General features: G+C 46.9%; 1 protein-coding gene across 1 annotated transcript in view; it reads left to right on the forward strand.

The window, feature by feature from the left end:
• The first annotated feature begins 304 nt into the window (after positions 1–304).
• LOC123748321 (FERM, ARHGEF and pleckstrin domain-containing protein 1-like) overlaps positions 305–19,285 on the forward strand; it is a 434,539-nt gene continuing 415,558 nt past the window's right edge. Inside the window, 2 exon segments of the mRNA XM_069329367.1 lie at positions 305–523; positions 4,323–4,437. Coding sequence (XP_069185468.1) covers positions 305–523; positions 4,323–4,437 — 334 coding nt within the window.

Below are 19,285 nucleotides of genomic sequence, written 5' to 3' on the forward strand. Positions count from 1 at the left end.
CAGTGACCCGTTGTGGCAACGTTCCCAGTGACCCGTTGTGGCAAGAGAGTTGGATACACAGGAGAAGACAGTGTGATCCTGACTCACGCCCCAGACACGCTACCGCAGGAAGATGAAGACGTCTTAAGTTTGCCTTCTTCACTAACTGAATTTGAGAACAATAGAGAGAGGAGGAGGAGGAGGAGGAGGAGGAGGAAGAGAGCACCAGTAAGAGGAGGAAGAAGAGAACATGGTGGAGGTGGTTTTGGTGGAGGAGGAGCATTATCATCAATCATAATCACCACGAGGGAGGACAGCAAGAGTAATGGCATCAGCAGAAGTAGCAACAGGAACAACAGCAGCAGCAGAAGGAGCAACAGGAACAACAGCAGCAGCAGAAGGAGCAGCAGGAACAACAGCAGCAGCAGAAGTAGCAGCAGGAACAACAGCAGCAGCAGAAGGAGTAGCAGCAGAAGGAGCAGCAGTAGCAACAGCAGCAGCAGAAGTAGCAGCAGGAACAGCAGCAGCAGCAGAAGGAGCAGCAGTAGCAACAGCAGCAGCAGAAGTAGCAGCAGGAACAACAGCAGCAGCAGAAGTAGCAGCAGGAACAACAGCAGCAGCAGAAGGAGCAGCAGTAGCAACAGCAGCAGCAGAAGTAGCAGCAGGAGCAACAGCAACAGCAGCAGTAGCAACAGCAGAAATAGCAGCAGCAGGAGCAACAGCAACATCAGAAGTAACAGCAGTAGCAACAGCAACAGCAGGAGCAACAGCAACATCAGAAGTAACAGCAGTAGCAACAGCAACAGCAGAAGTAACAGTAGGAACAACAGCAACAGCAGAAGTAACAGCAGGAGCAACAGGTACAGCAACAGCAGTAGCAACAGCAACAGCAGAAGTAACAGCGGGAGCAACAGCAGCAGCAGAGGCAACAGTAGGAACAACAGCAACAGCAGAAGTAACAGCAACAGCAGTAGTAGCAGCAGCAGCAGAAGTAACAGCAGCAGCAACATCAGCGGCCAGTGTAGTCTGCGCGGGAAAGATCAATAGCAACACTTTTCAAGACGACCTCTTCTCGTACCTATCTGTACCCCCCCCCCCTCCCCATGCTGTTGTATGTCCATGTGCACATCTCACACCCCCTCCCTCCCTATCCCCTTGTATCCCCCCTAACCCCTTGTATCCCTAACCCCTCCATCTGTACATCTGACTCCTCCCCCAACCCCGCCTCCCTAACCCCATTGCTGTGTACACTTCCCACATGGGAGGGAAGGGAAGCCCATGTTGCCCACGGCCTTTTCCTCTCCTATTCCCTGCTGGCGCACGCCCACGTTGGACGTCATCCTCCCCGTGCCCACGCCCGCCTGGGCGTGCATGGAGCGACACACACGGGAGGTGTTCCTTCAGTGTTCCTGGCGGCGTGTGTCGGAGGAAGGAACAAGTTGGGCTCACTGACCTCCTCCTCCAAGCCTTCATCATCCTTCAGTATGAGCCATGTGGCTCTTGCTCCGCTGATAACTTATCGGAGGCTCTGTCTAATAATACAGGCTCTAATTATAGGAGCTTTATGAAGACTATAAATAAAGGAGCTTAATGAACACTATAATTATAGGGGCTTTATGAAGACTATAATTATAGGGGCTTTATGACGTCATACACCTCACAGTATACATTAAACCCGAAACAATAATCCCATTTTTCGTTAGGCTAGGTAAGAGGAGGCGAGGTCAGGTCACGGTAAATCAGGACATGATCTCTCTCTGACCTTGAGGCCGTGACCATATTATGAAGGTGGGCGCCAGCGGCTCCGTCTCATTACCACTGTATACTACTCTTTGTTATTATTGGTTGTGTGTTGGCGCGCGTGTGGGCCCACCCGGGACGCCCAGTCCATTCTCCCGCCCTCCAAACATTGATTCAGTCGTTACCTTTGATTATATTCAGAGTTTAGCTGCTGCTTGTACAGTTCCCGTTTGTGTGTGTGTGTGTGTGTGTGTGTGTGTGTGTGTGTGTGTGTGTGTGTGTGTGTGTGTGTGTGTTAAGTAAGCAAGGCAGCCATCCAGCAAGCTATCCGGCCATCCAAACAGCCAAGTTTGCCAGCCAGCCACCCAGCCAAGTTTGCCAGCCAGCCACCTAGCCAAGTTTGCTAGCCAGCCAGCCAGCCAAGTTTGCCAGCCAGTCAGCCAAGTTTGCCAGCCAGCCAGCCACCCAGCCACCCAGCCAAGTTTGCCAGCCAGCCAAGTTTGCCAGCCAGCCACCTAGCCAAGTTTGCTAGCCAGCCAGCCAGCCAAGTTTGCCAGCCAGTCAGCCAAGTTTGCCAGCCAAGTCAAGTCAAGTTTGCCAGCCAGTGAGCCAAAGTACCAATGCGACTACCGTCAGTTGTGGGTCTTGTAAGAGCACTACCGCAGGAGAGAGAGTCCGGCACAAGACAAAAACTGCGATAGTGTGTCAAGCCGTTTTGGTAAAATTCATAAAAGATGTAATATCTGGATATGAAAATACTGCAATATCTAGACGCTAAAATAAGAAAAATACTGCAATATCTGGACGTTAAAATAAGAAAAATACTGCAATATCTGGACGCTAAAATAAGAAAAATACCGCAATATCTGGACGTTAAAATAAGAAAAATACTGCAATATCTGGACGTTAAAATAAGAAAAATACTGCAATATCTTGACGTTAAAATAAGAAAAATACTGCAATATCTGGACGTTAAAATAAGAAAAATACTGCAATATCTGGACGCTAAAATAAGAAAAATACTGCAATATCTGGACGTTAAAATAAGAAAAATACGGCAATATCTAGACGTTAAAATAAGAAAAATACGGCAATATCTGGACGTTAAAATAAGAAAATATCCATCACACCACCTGATGGCAGTCATCACTCAAGGGCAACCATTCACTCAAGGCACAACCCCGCACACCAAGTATTCACAGTCATTACTCAAGGGACAACCACATATACGAGGTACAGTACCTGTGTTTACCTGTGGCAAGTTTCGTGGACTCTTCTACACCAGCCGCCCGACGCAAGGCTCTTGTGACGAACTCAGCGGCAAGGAACAACTAATAAAACTACAAGTATAGGTCCCTTGCCTACAGCAACAGCCTGGTGGACCAAGTTACCACATGTCGAGCCTGGCCTCAAGCCTCGGGGAGTAGAAGAACTCCCAGAACCCTCTCCAGGAATAATAGAAGAGGTACGTACACCCAAGGCGATAAAGAAATGAGCTAAGTGATGTAAAAGAATTAGTTTTCTGTTACGGTATGTGTGTTGTTCGTGACAGGTATCGATTAGTCGATACCTGTCACGAACCATCAGCCCCCCCCACCCCTCCCCCCCACAACATCCCAGGGAGGGCAGCAGGAAATGTTTTCCCGCGCTCTCAGTAACTCAGATATTGGGGTGAGGAATGAACGCGGCCGATGGGTGGTATTTGACCTCGGCTCTTGTCAACTTTGCTAAGTCCACTTGTTGTCGAATTGAATCCTTTTGTTCGTGTTATCAACGTCGTTAACGAGAGAGAGAGAGAGAGAGAGAGAGAGAGAGATAGAGATAGAGATAAAGGTTTCGGTCGGATATTGTGGTACTCCTTTCATTTATTAAGGTCTCAAAGAGTTGCCTTAAACACAATGTGATGGACGCAAGTTACACCTTACACAAGACGGTTCCCGAACACATTTTATAATCTATCTTGCCTAACTCAACTGAGCCTAATACAGCTTAACCTAACCAAACCTAATAGAGCCTAACTAAACACAGTATATGTTAAACAATGATAACAAAGAACATGAGCGTTGTCCGATCTACTGTATTTGACCACCCCGAAGTAATGGCAGGTGTCTACCAGTTTACTGAACACGGTGTCCCTCGGTGTCTGAACTTGTCGGAACACACGCCAGGGGGGCAAACTGACCGGGGCCTGACGGGTGAGTGGACAGCGCTCGGGATTCGTAGTCCTAAGGGTCCGGGTCCGATCCCCGGCGGAAGCGGAAGCAAAAGGGCCGAGTTTCTTTCACCCTGATGCTCCTGTTCATCTAACAGTAAATAGGTACTTGTGAGTTAAACAGTTGCTACGGGCTGCTTCCTGGGTGTGTATGTGAGTGTGGGAAAAAAATAATCAGTTGATTGATTGACAGTTGAGAGACGGGCCTAAAGAGCCAGAGCTCAACCCCCGCAAGCACAACTAGGCGAGTACAAAAATACATACACACATCAATGTACATATCCCTTGTATAAAAATATTCATACCTTCATAAATGCTTGCCTAAGTAAATAAATTATAATCTTGGGACGTTTTTTTATAGTATTCATGTGGAGAAAAAATGTTTATGCAGCCTGACAGCAATATTCCGCCTACAGCAATGTTCACACGTAACTGTCAGCCACATAATTGCAAATTATCGCCTGCAACAATGAACAACTGTCAGTACAATTTCCCTAATAAAAGGGGTAAATTTCAGCATTTGCGTTCCTGTATTATCCCACCTGCAGTTGCCGCGCTTAACTTTTATGGGGGGTGGGAGATGTTCCCTTGTTCCTGCTTCTCAAATAGTTTCAAAACTGTTGAACGGATTTGGGTCAAATTTGGTCTGAATATTTGGCCACTGGTAAGACGTTTATAAGACGGTTTTAAAGTGTATATGTGCAAAATTGTTCGAGCGTTGCTTTGGAAACAAAATTTGACCCGTGGCCAACGGCAAGGTTCGCAGATAAGAAGGAAAACGAGAAAAGAGGTGAGGCATTTTCAGAGGGGTAACTATGGCACTTATAGTGAGCAAGGATCCATCCTTACCTCGTCACTACATTCACACGCTCATTCCTCAACTGGCGCACAGTTGGGGCTTGCGGTTTTCTCCCTCTTTACGGAGGACACTTATGGCAGTATATGTCTTCAGACGCTGGTGACGCCAGAGTCGATATCATTAGCCTAATCTTCGACTGGGCAACAGAAAATAATCTTCAACAGTAATATGTATTACTGTTCCAGTAATATCTGCCAGTAATAAGTTCCATAAATGTCGGTATAGTCAAAATAAAGAACTTAAGCGAAGTAAAGGGTACAAGACACAAGGGAAACAAATATAAAGGCCCTGAGAATAATTATGCCAGACCACCTAAGGTTTAGTGAACACAACAGAGCAAACAGGAAAATGATTGGATGGATTATGAGAATATTCAAATCTAGAGACCCCACAGCAATGCTAATACTATTTAAATCACTTGTGCTGTCCCGTCTTGAGTACTATACTCAGTACTCACTTCCCCCTTCAGAGCAGGAGAGATTGCTGAAATAGAGGGAATACAGAGAACATATACGGCACGCATAGACGCAATAAAGCACCTAGATTATTGGGACCGTCTCAAAGCTCTCCAAATGTACTCTCTAGAAAGGAGACGAGAGAGATACCAAATAATATACACCTGGAAGATACTGGAGGGCCAAGTACCAAATCTACACAGTAAAATAACAACATACTGGAGTGAACAACATGGAAGAAAATGCAAAATAGAACCAGTGAAGAGCAGAGGTGCCATAGGCACAATCAGAGAACACTGTATAAACATCAGAGGTCCGCGGTTGTTCAACGTCCTCCCAGCGACTATAAGAAATATTGCCGGAACAACCGTGGCCATCTTCAAGAGGAAACTAGATAGTTTTATTCAAAAAGTGCCGGACCACAGGCCTGATAGCTGGCATTGTGCACTGCCACACAAGGGCAGGGATGGGTTCATAAGAGATGCAGCTTCAAAATAATATAAATAAAATTGTTCTTCATTCTTTAAAATGGACAAGCAAATTTTGGATAAATTGTTAGGATGTCGTCCAGAACACCTGAGTCAATAAAATAGTTACACAGATGGTGATACAATAGGCCAGGAGGTCTAAAGTCTTTTACGGTTTCACATTCATCAATATAGTGTTCTAGTGAATGCATTAAAGGTTTATCACAGAGTTTACAATCTGAGTATTCTGGTAGTGGCTCAGCTTCACTAACCTGCCAGATGTGTCTATAGCCAAGGCGAATTACAGCAATGACTACATCACATTGCCTGGTTCGGTTACTGTGCTGACCATACAAATACCTATTATTACAAAACTTGTCATAACTTTTAATACTGCAGCTTTCAATTCTCTGAGCATTCTTAGGTCTTCTAAATCTGAATTAATTTCTTTAATTTGTATGTTTTTAATAATTGCATTAGATAGTCCAAAGTCATAATCAATGTTTTCCTTCCTGCAAGCCTCATTGGCCAATCGATCAACAAAGTAATGTTTTCCAACTCCAACATGGGATAGGATCCACACAAGTTTTATACAATAGTTATTATCATTGGCAAAAATTATATTCCATTTAATATTACAAGCTACTTCAGACATACATTGTGATGGGTAAATGGGGCAACCTTTTGGGGTCGATCTAAACACGAACTGGCTCTACCCCGTCCCTCCCTCCCTCTTCCCCACTGCTCTCCCTCCCCCCCCCTTCTCTCTCTCTCTCTCTCTCTCTCTCTCTCTCTCTCTCTCTCTCTCTCTCTCTCTCTCTCTCTCTCTCTCTCTCTCTCTCTCTCTTAATCTTCTCTTCTCACATCTATCTTCTTTTATTTCCCCTTCTCTTACCATCTAACCCCTTCTCTGCCGTCTTCCAACTTCTGGCTCTCTTGCCCGCCCTTTCCCGCCCTCTCCTCTTATCTCTCCACCTGTCCTTACCTCTCCACCCTCTTTCCCAGTCATTCTCTGCCCCGCCCTCTCGCCTCTCTCCCTTCTAGCACCCTCACCATCTTTGTTCCCTCTGTCTCTCCTTCCCTCCCTCCCTTCCCCTCCTTCCCTCTCTTCAGTTAAGTACCCCTTTCTCCTCCTGGGCTTTGTGTTCAGTAGGTTACTACTCGTTCTTTGTATTGAAATTGTAAGGGCTTTGAATATTTTTCTCAGGTTTGTCCTCTTAATTTTGAAATGTTACTTTCTTGTTTATTTCTAAAACAATATATTTTGTTCGTATTTTTAACACTGATGACGGGGAAGACTACTGGTAGAAGTGTGTTGGTGAAGAGGACCGTCTGGGTTATATCACTGATTTTAGCATGAACCTTTTCTTTACTGCTTGTCAACCTCTTCACTTGAGACGCAAGTTGCACCTTAGCTTCCAAAGTTTATTGAAATACATGGGTATATATTCCAACTGAGAGTTGTGAGAAGAGAGGGGTGTTCTGTGTTCTCCAGGGTGGGCGGTGGGTGTTCTGTGTTCTCCAGGGGGGCGGTGGGTGTTCTGTGTTCTCGAGGGTGGGCGGTGGGTGTTCTGTGTTCTCCAGGGTGGGCGGTGGGTGTTCTGTGTTCTCCAGGGTGGGCGGTGGGTGTTCTGTGTTCTCCAGGGTGGGCGGTGGGTGTTCTGTGTTCTCCAGGGTGGGCGGTGGGTATTCTGTGTTCTCCAGGGTGGGCGGTGGGTGTTCTGTTTCTAACATGTTTCCACATGTTAGTGAAGTATTATGAGAGAGAGAGAGAGAGAGAGAGAGAGAGAGAGAGAGAGAGAGAGAGAGAGAGAGAGAGAGAGAGAGAACTATCAGGAGAACGCGCCAAGCCATTAGGCCTATATAGCACTGGGGAGGGGTCAGGATAAGGATTTGGGATGGGCCGGGGGGAAGAAATGGTGCCCAACCACTTGTGGACGGTCGGGGATTGAACGCCGACCTGCAGGAAGCGAAACCGTCGCTCTACCGTCCAGCCCAAGTGGTTGGATTATTGGAAACATTATGGTTTATGATGAAAGGAACTGTCTTCTTTAGAACTAAGATATTTTGCAGGATGATTGTACTTTTTTCTTAAGGTTCTTACATTTGTTTTAACATAAGACTGAGCGACCCTACGAGAAGGGTGGAGTGTGAGGCACTGTTGTGTGGCACTGTTGTGGCACTTATGTGTCACTGTTGTGTGGCACTTGTGTGGCACTGTTGTATGGTACTGTTGTGTGGTACTGTTGTGTGGCACTGTTGTGTGGCACTGTTGTGAGGTACTGTTGTGTGGCACTGTTGTGTGGTACTGTTGTGTAGCACTGTTGTGTGGCACTTGTGAGGTACTGTTGTGTGGTACTGTTGTGTGGTACTGTTGTGTGGTACTGTTGTGTGGCACTGTTGTGTGGCACTGTTGTGAGGTACTGTTGTGTGGCACTGTTGTGTGGTACTGTTGTGTAGCACTGTTGTGTGGCACTGTGTGGCACTGTTGTGAGGCACTTGTGAGGCACTGTTGTCAGGCACTTGTGAGGCTTGTGTGGCACTGTTATGTGACACTGTTGTGTGGCACTGTGGCACTGATGTGTGTGGCACTGTTGTGTGGCACTGTTGTGAGGCACTGATGTGTGGCACTGTTGTGTGGCACTGATGTGTGGCATTGTTGTGTGGCACTGTTGTGAGTCACTGTTGTGTGGTACTGTTGTGAGGCACTGTTGTGTGGCATTGTTGTGAGGCACTTGTGTGGCACTGTTGTGAGGCACTGTTGTGTGGCATTGTGAGGCACTGTTGTGAGGCACTGTTGTGTGGCATTGTTGTGAGGCACTTGTGTGGCACTGTTGTGAGGCACTTGTGTGGCACTGTTGTGTGGCATTGTTGTGAGGCACTGTTGTGTGGCACTGTTGTGAGGCACTGCTGTGAGGCACTGATGTGTGACACTGTTGTGTGGCACTGTTGTGAGGCACTGCTGTGAGGCACTGATGTGTGACACTGATGTGTGACACTGTTGTGTGGCACTGTTGTGTGGCACTGTTGTGAGGCACTGTTGTGTGGCACTGATGTGTGACACTGTTGTGTGGCACTGTTGTGAGGCACTGTTGTGAGACACTGTTGTGTGGCACTGTTGTGAGACACTGTTGTGTGGCACTGTTGTGTGGCACTGTTGTGAGGCACTGTTGTGAGGCACTGTTGTGTGGCACTGTTGTGAGGCACTTGTGAGGCACTGTGTGGCACTGTTGTGTGGCACTGTTGTGAGGCACTGTTGTGAGGCACTGTTGTGTGGCACTGTTGTGAGGCACTGTTGTGAGACACTGATGTGTGACACTGTTGTGAGGCACTGTTGTGAGGCACTGTTGTGAGGCACTGTTGTGTGGCACTGTTGTGAGACACTGTTGTGTGGCACTGTTGTGAGGCACTGTTGTGTGGCACTGTTGAGACACTGCTGTGAGGCACTGTTGTGTGGCACTGTTGTGAGGCACTGATGTGTGACACTTGTGAGGCACTGTTGTGAGGCACTGTGTGGCACTGTTGTGTGGCACTGATGTGTGACACTTGTGAGGCACTGTTGTGTGGCACTGTTGTGCGGCACTGTTGTGCGGCACTGTTGTGTGGCACTGTTGTGTGGCACTGTTGTGCGGCACTGTTGTGTGGCACTGTTGAGGCACTGTTGTGTGGCACTGTTGTGTGGCACTGTTGTGTGGCACTGTTGTGCGGCACTGTTGTGTGGCACTGTTGTGTGGCACTGTTGTGTGGCACTGTTGTGTGGCACTGTTGTGTGGCACTGTTGTGTGGCACTGTTGAGGCACTGTTGTGAGGCACTGTTGTGTGGCACTGTTGTGTGGCACTGTTGTGTGGCACTATTGTGTGGCACTGTTGTGAGGCACTGTTGTGTGGCACTGTTGTGTGGCACTGTTGTGTGGCACTGTTGTGTGGCACTGTTGTGAGGCACTGTTGTGCGGCACTGTTGTGTGGCACTGTTGTGAGGCACTGTTGTGTGGCACTGTTGTGCGGCACTGTTGTGTGGCACTGTATGTCGCCATTATATGAGGCGAGGCGAGAATGTGTCAACTTTGGTTATATCTCCTTTAATACTTTGTGTTCCCTTGCTCGCCTCCTGCTGGGCGAGTGTTTGAGGGCATGGTCCTGCAGGTGTGGGAGAACAGGTGTGTGGAGAACATGTGTGCGGAGAACAGGTATGGGAGAACAGGTGTGCGGAGGTGTATCATGGAAGGTTGGGTACGCTGTATGGGTACAGGTATTTATTTACTGCAAGGGAAAGAGGAGTATCAGTCAGTTGAAAGAAACTGCTGATATGTTTCTGCCTCGGGCGGAAATCGTGTGTGTGTGTGTGTGTGTACTCACCTAGTTGTACTCACCTAGTTGTGTTTGCGGGGGTTGAGCTCTGGCTCTTTGGTCCCACCTCTCAACCGTCAATCAACAGGTGTACAGATTCCTGAGCCTATCGGGCTCTGTCATATCTACACTTGAAACTGTGTATGGAGTCAGCCTCCACCACATCACCCCCTAATGCATTCCATTTGTCAACCACTCTGACACTAAAAAAGTTCTTTCTAATATCTCTGTGGCTCATTTGGGCACTCAGTTTCCACCTGTGTCCCCTTGTGCATGTTCCCCTTGTGTTAAATAGACTGTCTTTATCTACCCTATCAATCCCCTTCAGAATCTTGAATGTGGTGATCATGTCCCCCCTAACTCTTCTGTCTTCCAGCGAAGTGAGGTTTAATTCCCGTAGTCTCTCCTCGTAGCTCATACCTCTCAGCTCGGGTACTAGTCTGGTGGCAAACCTTTGAACCTTTTCCAGTTTAGTCTTATCCTTGACTAGATATGGACTCCATGCTGGGGCTGCATACTCCAGGATTGGCCTGACATATGTGGTATACAAAGTTCTGAATGATTCTTTACACAAGTTTCTGAATGCCGTTCGTATGTTGGCCAGCCTGGCATATGCCGCTGATGTTATCCGCTTGATATGTGCTGCAGGAGACAGGTCTGGCGTGATATCAACCCCCAAGTCTTTTTCCTTCTCTGACTCCTGAAGAATTTCCTCTCCCAGATGATACCTTGTATCTGGCCTCCTGCTCCCTACACCTATCTTCATTACATTACATTTGGTTGGGTTAAACTCTAACAACCATTTGTTCGACCATTCCTTCAGCTTGTCTAGGTCTTCTTGAAGCCTCAAACAGTCCTCTTCTGTTTTAATCCTTCTCATAATTTTAGCATCGTCCGCAAACATTGAGAGAAATGAATCGATACCCTCCGGGAGATCATTTACATATATCAGAAACAAGATAGGACCGAGTACAGAGCCCTGTGGGACTCCACTGGTGACTTCACGCCAATCGGAGGTCTCACCCCTCACCGTAACTCTCTGCTTCCTATTGCTTAGATGCTCCCTTATCCACTGGAGCACCTTACCAGCTACACCTGCCTGTCTCTCCAGCTTATGTACCAGCCTCTTATGCGGTACTGTGTCAAAGGCTTTCCGACAATCCAAGAAAATCCAGTCCGCCCAGCCCTCTCTTTCTTGCTTAATCTGTGTCACCTGATCGTAGAATTCTATCAAGCCTGTAAGGCAAGATTTACCCTCCCTGAATCCATGTTGGCGATTTGTCACGAAGTCCCTTCTCTCCAGATGTGTTACCAGGTTTTTTCTCACGATCTTCTCCATCACCTTGCATGGTATACAAGTCAAGGACACTGGCCTGTAGTTCAGTGCCTCTTGTCTGTCGCCCTTTTTGTATATTGGGACCACATTCGCCGTCTTCCATATTTCTGGTAGGTCTCCCGTCTCTAGTGACTTACTATACACTATGGAGAGTGGCAAGCAAAGTGCCTCTGCACACTCTTTCAGTACCCATGGTGAGATCCCATCTGGACCAACAGCCTTTCTAACATCCAGATCCAGCAGGTGTCTCTTGACCTCCTCTCTCGTAATTTCGAACTCCTCCAAGGCCGCCTGGTTTACCTCCCTTTCTCCTAGCACAGTGACCTCACCCTGTTCTATTGTGAAGACCTCCTGGAACCTCTTGTTGAGTTCCTCGCACACCTCTCTGTGTGTGTGTGTGTGTGTGTGTGTGTGTGTGTGTGTGTGTGTGTGTGTGTGTGTGTGTGTGTGTGTGTGTGTGTCTGTATTCACCTAGTTGTATTCACCTAGTTGTATTCACCTAGTTGTGTTTGCGGGGGTTGAGCTTTGCTATTTCGGCCCGCCACTCAACTGTCAATCAACTGTTACTAACTACTTTTTTTTCCCCACACCACACACCTCAGAAGCAGCCCGTGACAGCTGACTAACTCCCAGGTACCTATTTACTGCTAGGTAACAGGGTCATTAGGGTGAAAGAAACTCTGCCCATTGTTTCTCGCCGACGCCCGGGATCGAACCCGGGACTATATGATCACGTATCCAGCATGCTGTCCGCTCGACCCCCCCCCCCCCCCACCACACACACAAATGGCAAATGAACAAATCCACAAGGGCCGTGACGAGGATTCGAACCTGCGTCCGGGAGCATCCCAGACACTGCCTTAATCCGGGATGCTCCCGGACGCAGGTTCGAATCCTCGTCACGGCCTTTGTGGATTTGTTCATTTGATGCATCACGTTAGTGTGATTTCTGTGTGTAAATGGCAAATGTGTGTGTGTGTGTGTGTGTGTGTGTACTCACCTAGTTGTACTCACCTAGTTGTGTTTGCGGGGGTTGAGCTCTGGCTCTTTGGTCCCGCCTCTCAACCGTCAATCAACAGGTGTACAGATTCCTGAGCCTATCGGGCTCTGTCATATCTACACTTGAAACTGTGTATGGAGTCAGCCTCCACCACATCACTTCCTAATGCATTCCATTTGTCAACCACTCTGACACTAAAAAAGTTCTTTCTAATATCTCTGTGGCTCATTTGGGCACTCAGTTTCCACCTGTGTCCCCTAGTACGTGTGCCCCTTGTGTGTGTGTGTGTGTGTGTGTGTGTGTGTGTGTGTGTGTGTGTGTGTGTGTGTGTGTGTGTGTGTGTGTGTGTGTGTGTGTGTGTCTGTACACGTACCTACCTACCCACCTAGATGAACATCATCAACAGTTTCATGCAGTGACCATGCACCCCTTCTTTTTTTGACATACAAGACAGTGTGTTTGGGTTGACGGGCGACACGTCCTCTGGGTGTAGCGCTCTGATGGGTGGTAGCTCCAGAGTGCTGAGGCTCTCAGGACCTTGGCTGTTAATGCCAGAGTGGCTTGTGACGCTGGCATCACCAAGACATGGTCATGCCAGCTTCTCCCAAGCAGTGTGTATGGGAGGGAATTATCAGGGGAGAGCGCCCCAGCCATTATGACTATATAGCACTGGGAAGGGGTCAGAATAAGGATTTTGGATGGGACGGGGGGAAGGAATGGTGCCCAACCACTTGGACGGTTGGGGATTGAACGCCGACCTGCATGAAGCGTGACCGTCGCTCTACCGTCCAGCCCAAGTGGTTGAGAGTGTGTGGGAGAAAGGGGTGGTTTGTAAGGGCAGTGTGGGTGTTTTGTGTGCATTGAACCATCGTTAAAGGTGACAGGTCACTGCTATATTTCTGGCACTGGCCAGACCTTGAAGCCGAAGGATCCAGAGCTTTTAGAGTTCCCGAAAAACTTTCCGGGGCGAAGATATATTCAGATGCGCAATATGTTCCGTGATTGATTTGAATTCAAAGATTCTTGGATATTCCTGGAAGGGTGAGTCAAGCTGGAGTTAATGTGACCAACTGGACATGTTCCAGCGACACATGATGGACAACCACCGAATATACAGAACAAAAATATAATTCCAGGTATTTACTGTGGAGTATATAGGACAGTTATTAAAGGTGAAGAACCAAAACGTCGCTGTAGGGAGTTTCTGGAAGTGTGTTGAACATCGCAGATACAGGTGTAGCGTACTCTAAGTGTATTGATAACTACTGAAGGTGTGACATAGTTCCAGGTACGAGGTCTACCTACCTTGTTTATCTTGTGTAGCTTCCGGGGATCAACATCCCCGTGGTCCGGTCTCCGATCAGGGCTCTCGGTTAGTGGTCTGGTCAACCAGGCTGTTGGACGCGGCTGTTCGCAGCCTGACGTATGAATCACAGCCTAGTTGGTCAGGTTTCCTTTGGAGGTGTTCATCAAGTTCTTTCTCTTAAACACTGTGAGGGGTCGGCCAGTTATATCCCTTATGTGTAGTGGAAGCGTGTTGAACAGTCTCGGGCCTCTGATGTTGATAGTTCTCTCTTGAACACTATGACTGGTCGGCCAGTTATGTCCCTTATGTGTAGTGGAAGCGTGTTGAACAGTCTCGGGCCTCTGATGTTGATAGTTCTCACTTGAACACTGTGAGGGGTCGGCCAGTTATGTCCCTTATGTGTAGTGGAAGCGTGTTGAACAGTCTCGGGCCTCTGATGTTGATAGTTCTCTCTCAGAGTACCTGTTGCACCTCTGCTCTTCAACGGGGGTATTCTGCACATCCTGCCATGCCTTCTGGTCTCATGTGATGTTATTTCTGTGTGCAGGTTTGGGACCAGCCCCGCTAATATTTTCCACGTGTAAATTATTATGTATCTCTCCGGCCTGCGCTCAAGAGAATACAGATTTAGAAATTTTAATCGGTCCCAATAATTAAGATGACGTCCCGAATTTACCGAGTGGACTCTAGCCGTAAAGGATCTATATCGTCTACTGGCATGAAGATCCTGGTGTCATCAGCAAACGATGATACAGTGCTGTAGTTTGTATCCTTGTCTGTGTCTGATTTTACGGTGAGGAAAAGTACCGGAGCAAGTACGGTACCTTGGGGGGGGGGGGGCTGAGCTTTTCACAGTAGATGATCCGTATATGACTGTGTTGACTATTACACTCTGCGTTCTGTTGGTTAGGAAGTTGAAGATCCATCTTCCTACTTTGCCAGTAATTCCTTGTGCACGCATTTTGTGCACAATAACACCATGGTCACATTTGTCAAAGCTTTTGCAGTCTGTGTATATTACAGCTGTGTTGTGCTTGTCTTCCACGGCACCTAAGGCCATGTCATAGTGGTCCAGCAACTGTGAGAGGCAGGAGCGCCCTGTTCTGAGGCAGTGTTGTCCACGGAATACCAGGAATACCAAGAATACCAGGAAGTAGCCTAAATGAGCAGGCACATGCAAATGACCTGCTACGGATGTGCGATAGGTTTGCCTTAAACCAGCAAATAGTAGAACCAACTAGGAAGGAGAACACGCTGGACCTCATTTTCACTAATAATGATGAGTTGATCGGGAACATAATGATTACAAATACCTGTTACTCAGATCACAACTTAATTGAAGTTCTGACAACCATGGGGAATGGACCTTCAAAACCAGTCCAGATTCCCGGTGAAGGAGATTTCAGCAAATTCAACTTCAATAATAAACGGATGAACTGGGAGCAAATAAACCAGGACTTCACAGAAATAAACTGGGTAGAACAGCTAGGAAATGCAAACCTGAACCAGTGCCTGGAAAAAATAAGCTCAGTAGCACTAGAAATATGCTCAAACCGCATACCCCTAAGAAAAAAGAGAAAGAGATGCAGATTGGAACGGGAACGTCGTTCCCTATATAGGCGAAGAAAACGAATCACGGAACAACTTGAGAGTCGCACCCTATCTCAAGAACGGCGAAGAAGGTTAGGTAGAGAAATAGAAACAATTGAACTCAAGCTACAAGAATCATACAAAACCCAGGAGAGGCAAAGAGAGCAAAAGGCCATCAGTGAAATAGAGAGAAATCCGAAATATTTTTTCTCCTATGCAAAATCAAGATCAAAAACCACATCTAGTATCGGGCCCCTGCGAAAGGGAGATGGAACTTTCACAGATGACAACAAAGAAATGAGCGAGTTACTGAGGAAGCAGTACGACTCTGTTTTCAGTGAGCTATTAAATGCACTAAAGATTGATAACCCAAATGAATTTTTCATGGATATGATACCAACATCAAATCATATATCAGACGTCGCCCTATCCCCACTAGATTTTGAAGAAGCCATAAACAGTATGCCTATGCACTCTGCAACAGGCCAGGATTCTTGGAACTCCATATTCATCAAGAACTGTAAAAAACCACTATCGCAGGCCCTTCACATTCTGTGGAGACAAAGCCTAGATACCGGCGTTATCCCTGACATACTAAAAACAGCAGAGATAGCACCACTCCATAAAGGAGGAAATAAGGCAGAGGCAAAAAATTACAGACCGATAGCACTAACATCGCACATCATAAAAATTTTTGAGAGAGTGCTAAGAAGTAAGATCACAAAATACATGGAATCACAGCATATCCATAGCCCCGGACAACATGGTTTCAGAACAGGGCGCTCTTGCCTGTCGCAGTTGCTGGACCACTATGATATGGCATTAGATGCTATGGAAGACAAACAAAACGCTGATGTAATTTACACAGATTTCGCAAAAGCTTTTGATAAATGTGACCATGGTGTTATTGCACATAAAATGCGTTCAAAAGGAATTACCGGGAAAATAGGCAGATGGATCTACAATTTCCTGACTGACAGAACCCAATGTGTAATAGTCAACAAAATAAAATCCAGCCCATCAACCGTGAAGAGCTCAGTCCCCCAGGGTACTGTGCTTGCTCCAGTACTTTTTCTCATCCTCATATCGGACATAGACCAGAACACAACCTATAGCACTTTATCATCCTTTGCAGATGACACTAGAATTTTCATGAGAGTTGGCAACATAGAGGACACGGCAAACCTCCAATCAGATGTAGATCAGGTCTTTCTATGGGCTACAGAAAATTATATGGTGTTCAACGAGGATAAGTTTCAGCTCATGCGCAGCTCATGCTCATGAACACAATAAAGTAGCCGTCACAACTGCAAGAAAAATGACAGGTTGGATAACAAGAACTTTTCACACTAGAGATGCTATACCGATGATGATACTTTTCAAAACGCTTGTGCTCTCTAAGAGTGGAGTACTGCTGCACAATGACAGCCCCTTTCAAAGCTGGAGAAATTGCTGACCTAGAGAGCGTGCAGAGATCCTTTACTGCTAGAATCCACTCAGTAAAACATCTAAATTACTGGGACCGACTAAAGAGCCTAAATCTGTACTCCCTTGACCGCAGGCGGGAGAGATACATAATAATTTACACGTGGAAAATAATTGAGGGGCTGGTCCCAAACCTGCACACAGAAATAACACCACATGAGACCAGAAGACATGGCAGGATGTGCAGAATACCCCCGTTGAAAAGCAGAGGTGCAACAGGTACTCTGAGAGAGAACTCTATCAACATCAGAGGCCCGAGACTGTTCAACACGCTTCCACTACACATAAGGGGCATAACTGGCAAACCCCTCACAGTGTTCAAGAGAGAACTGGATAAGCACCTCCAAAGGATACCTGATCAACCAGGCTGTGACTCATACGTCAGGCTGCGAGCAGCCGCGTCTAACAGCCTGGTTGATCAGTCCAGCAACTAGGAGGCCTGGTCGACGACCGGGCCGCGGGGACACTAAGCCCCGGAAGCACCTCAAGGTAGCCTCAAGGTAGGGTTATGGAGATGATGTGATTCCATGTGATTTGTAATCTTACTTCTTAGCACTCTTTCAAAGATTTTTTGTGTGTGAGGTTAGAGCTATTGGTCCATAATTTTTTTGCATCTGCTTTACTACCTCCTTTGTGAAGTGGCGCGATCTTCGCTGCTCAGGGATCATCCCTAACTAGTTATGTCAGGGATGACGCCAGTATCTAGGCTCAGACTCCAAAAGTAGTGTAGGACCTGTGATAGTGACGTTTTGCACTTATTGATGAATATAAAATTCCAGGAGTCTATGCCTGGTGGAGAGTGCATAGACATGCTGTCTATGGCTACTTCACAGTCCAGTGGGGTTAGGGTGACATCTGATACGTGGTTCAATGTTGGTGTCACATTCATGAAGAATTAATTTGAATTATTGCTCTTCAGCGTGGTCAGGGGTTCACTGAAGGCAGAATCGTACTGAAGCCTCAGAATTTCACTTATTTCTTTCTTGTCATCTCTTCACCACCTCTCTCTTTCTGTTCGGTTATCTCGCCTACAGAATTCTCTTTCCGTTCGTATTTCTGATGTTTCTCCTCGTGTTGTTCCTTCTTTGCCCCCGTGGAGAGTCCCTCTTCCGCGGTTTTGTACATCCTTGACCCGTATCACTAAAGCTTTTACCCCTCCTGCGGTTGTAAAGCGCCTTTTCCTCGAGCACTTTTCTTCTCACTCCCGCTCCGTTTCTGTCTTCACCGATGGGTCTAAGTCAGCGGACGGTGTTGGCTACTCTGTTGTTTTTCCTGATCGCACTTATATGTGTCGCTTGCCTCCGGAGACTAGCATCTTTACAGCGGAACTTTATGCTATTCTCTATGCTCTTCGTCTCCTGCTTTCTCGTTGTCAGTCTTCCTTTGTAGTTGTTGTTGACTCTCGTAGTGCCCTCATGGCTCTCGGGTCCTTTAATCCGGTTCATCCAGTAGTTGTCGAGATCCAGCATTGGCTGTTTCTTGTTCACAGTAAATTTAAGTCGGTTGAGTTTTGTTGGGTTCCCAGCCATATTGGTGTGTCTTTAAATGAGCGTGCGGATGCTGCCGCCAGGGAAGCTGTCCGCTCTTGTCTCATCTCTCGTAAAGGCATTCCGTATTCCGACTTTTACCCGGTTATCCATTCCTCAGTCCTTACCCGTTGGCAGGCTTCTTGGTTACTGGTAACAAACTACGTACTCTTAAATGTTGTGTTTCCTCGTGGCCGTCCTCCTTCCACCGTAACCGGCGGTGGGAAACAGCTCTGGCGAGGTTGCGTATTGGCCATACTCGCTTAACCCATGGTCACTTGATGGAGCGCCGCCCTGCTCCTTATTGTCCTAGTTGCATTGTCCCTCTTACGGTCGTGCATAGCCTTCTTGAATGTCCTGACTTCCAGGACGAACGTGTGTCTTGCTTTCCGACCGCCCCTCGCGGTCACCTGTCCCTCAATAGAATTCTTGGTGACTCGGATACTTTTGATATCGTTCGCCTTATGCGTTTTTGTTCTCGTATTGGCATTCTTGGTGATATTTAGCGCCCTCTGATTATTCCGCACATTTGATGGTGCTACATAGCCTTCCCGGTTTGGTGCCTTCTTTTGATAATTACTTACTTTCTTGTCATCTGTGAAAGTTCCATCACTCGCGCAAGGTCCCAATGCTGAATGCAGTTTTTGTTCTTGTTTTTGCATACGATTTTAGTGATTGAAGGGAATTTATTGATATTAAAATATTGATATGTTTACGTAGGCATTTTTAATATTGTAAATGGTACTTAGAAATATATTGTTTTGGCATGCGTGCGTGCGTGCGTGTTAGTGTGTGAATTTGCTATTTCTGCTTGCAGGGTCGAGCTGTTAGCGCTTGGTCCCCGCCTTTCTAACTCTCCATTGTCTAATGTACAAACTCTCCGCCTATATTTTCTTTCCTCATACCTTCTATATATTTTTCTCACACACTTCCGGAGAAAGTAGCCCGTAACAGCAGTCTAACTACCAGATACCTGTTCAGTG

Source organism: Procambarus clarkii, chromosome 22, assembly GCF_040958095.1.
Source record: "Procambarus clarkii isolate CNS0578487 chromosome 22, FALCON_Pclarkii_2.0, whole genome shotgun sequence".
Taxonomy (NCBI): Eukaryota; Metazoa; Arthropoda; class Malacostraca; order Decapoda; family Cambaridae; genus Procambarus; species Procambarus clarkii.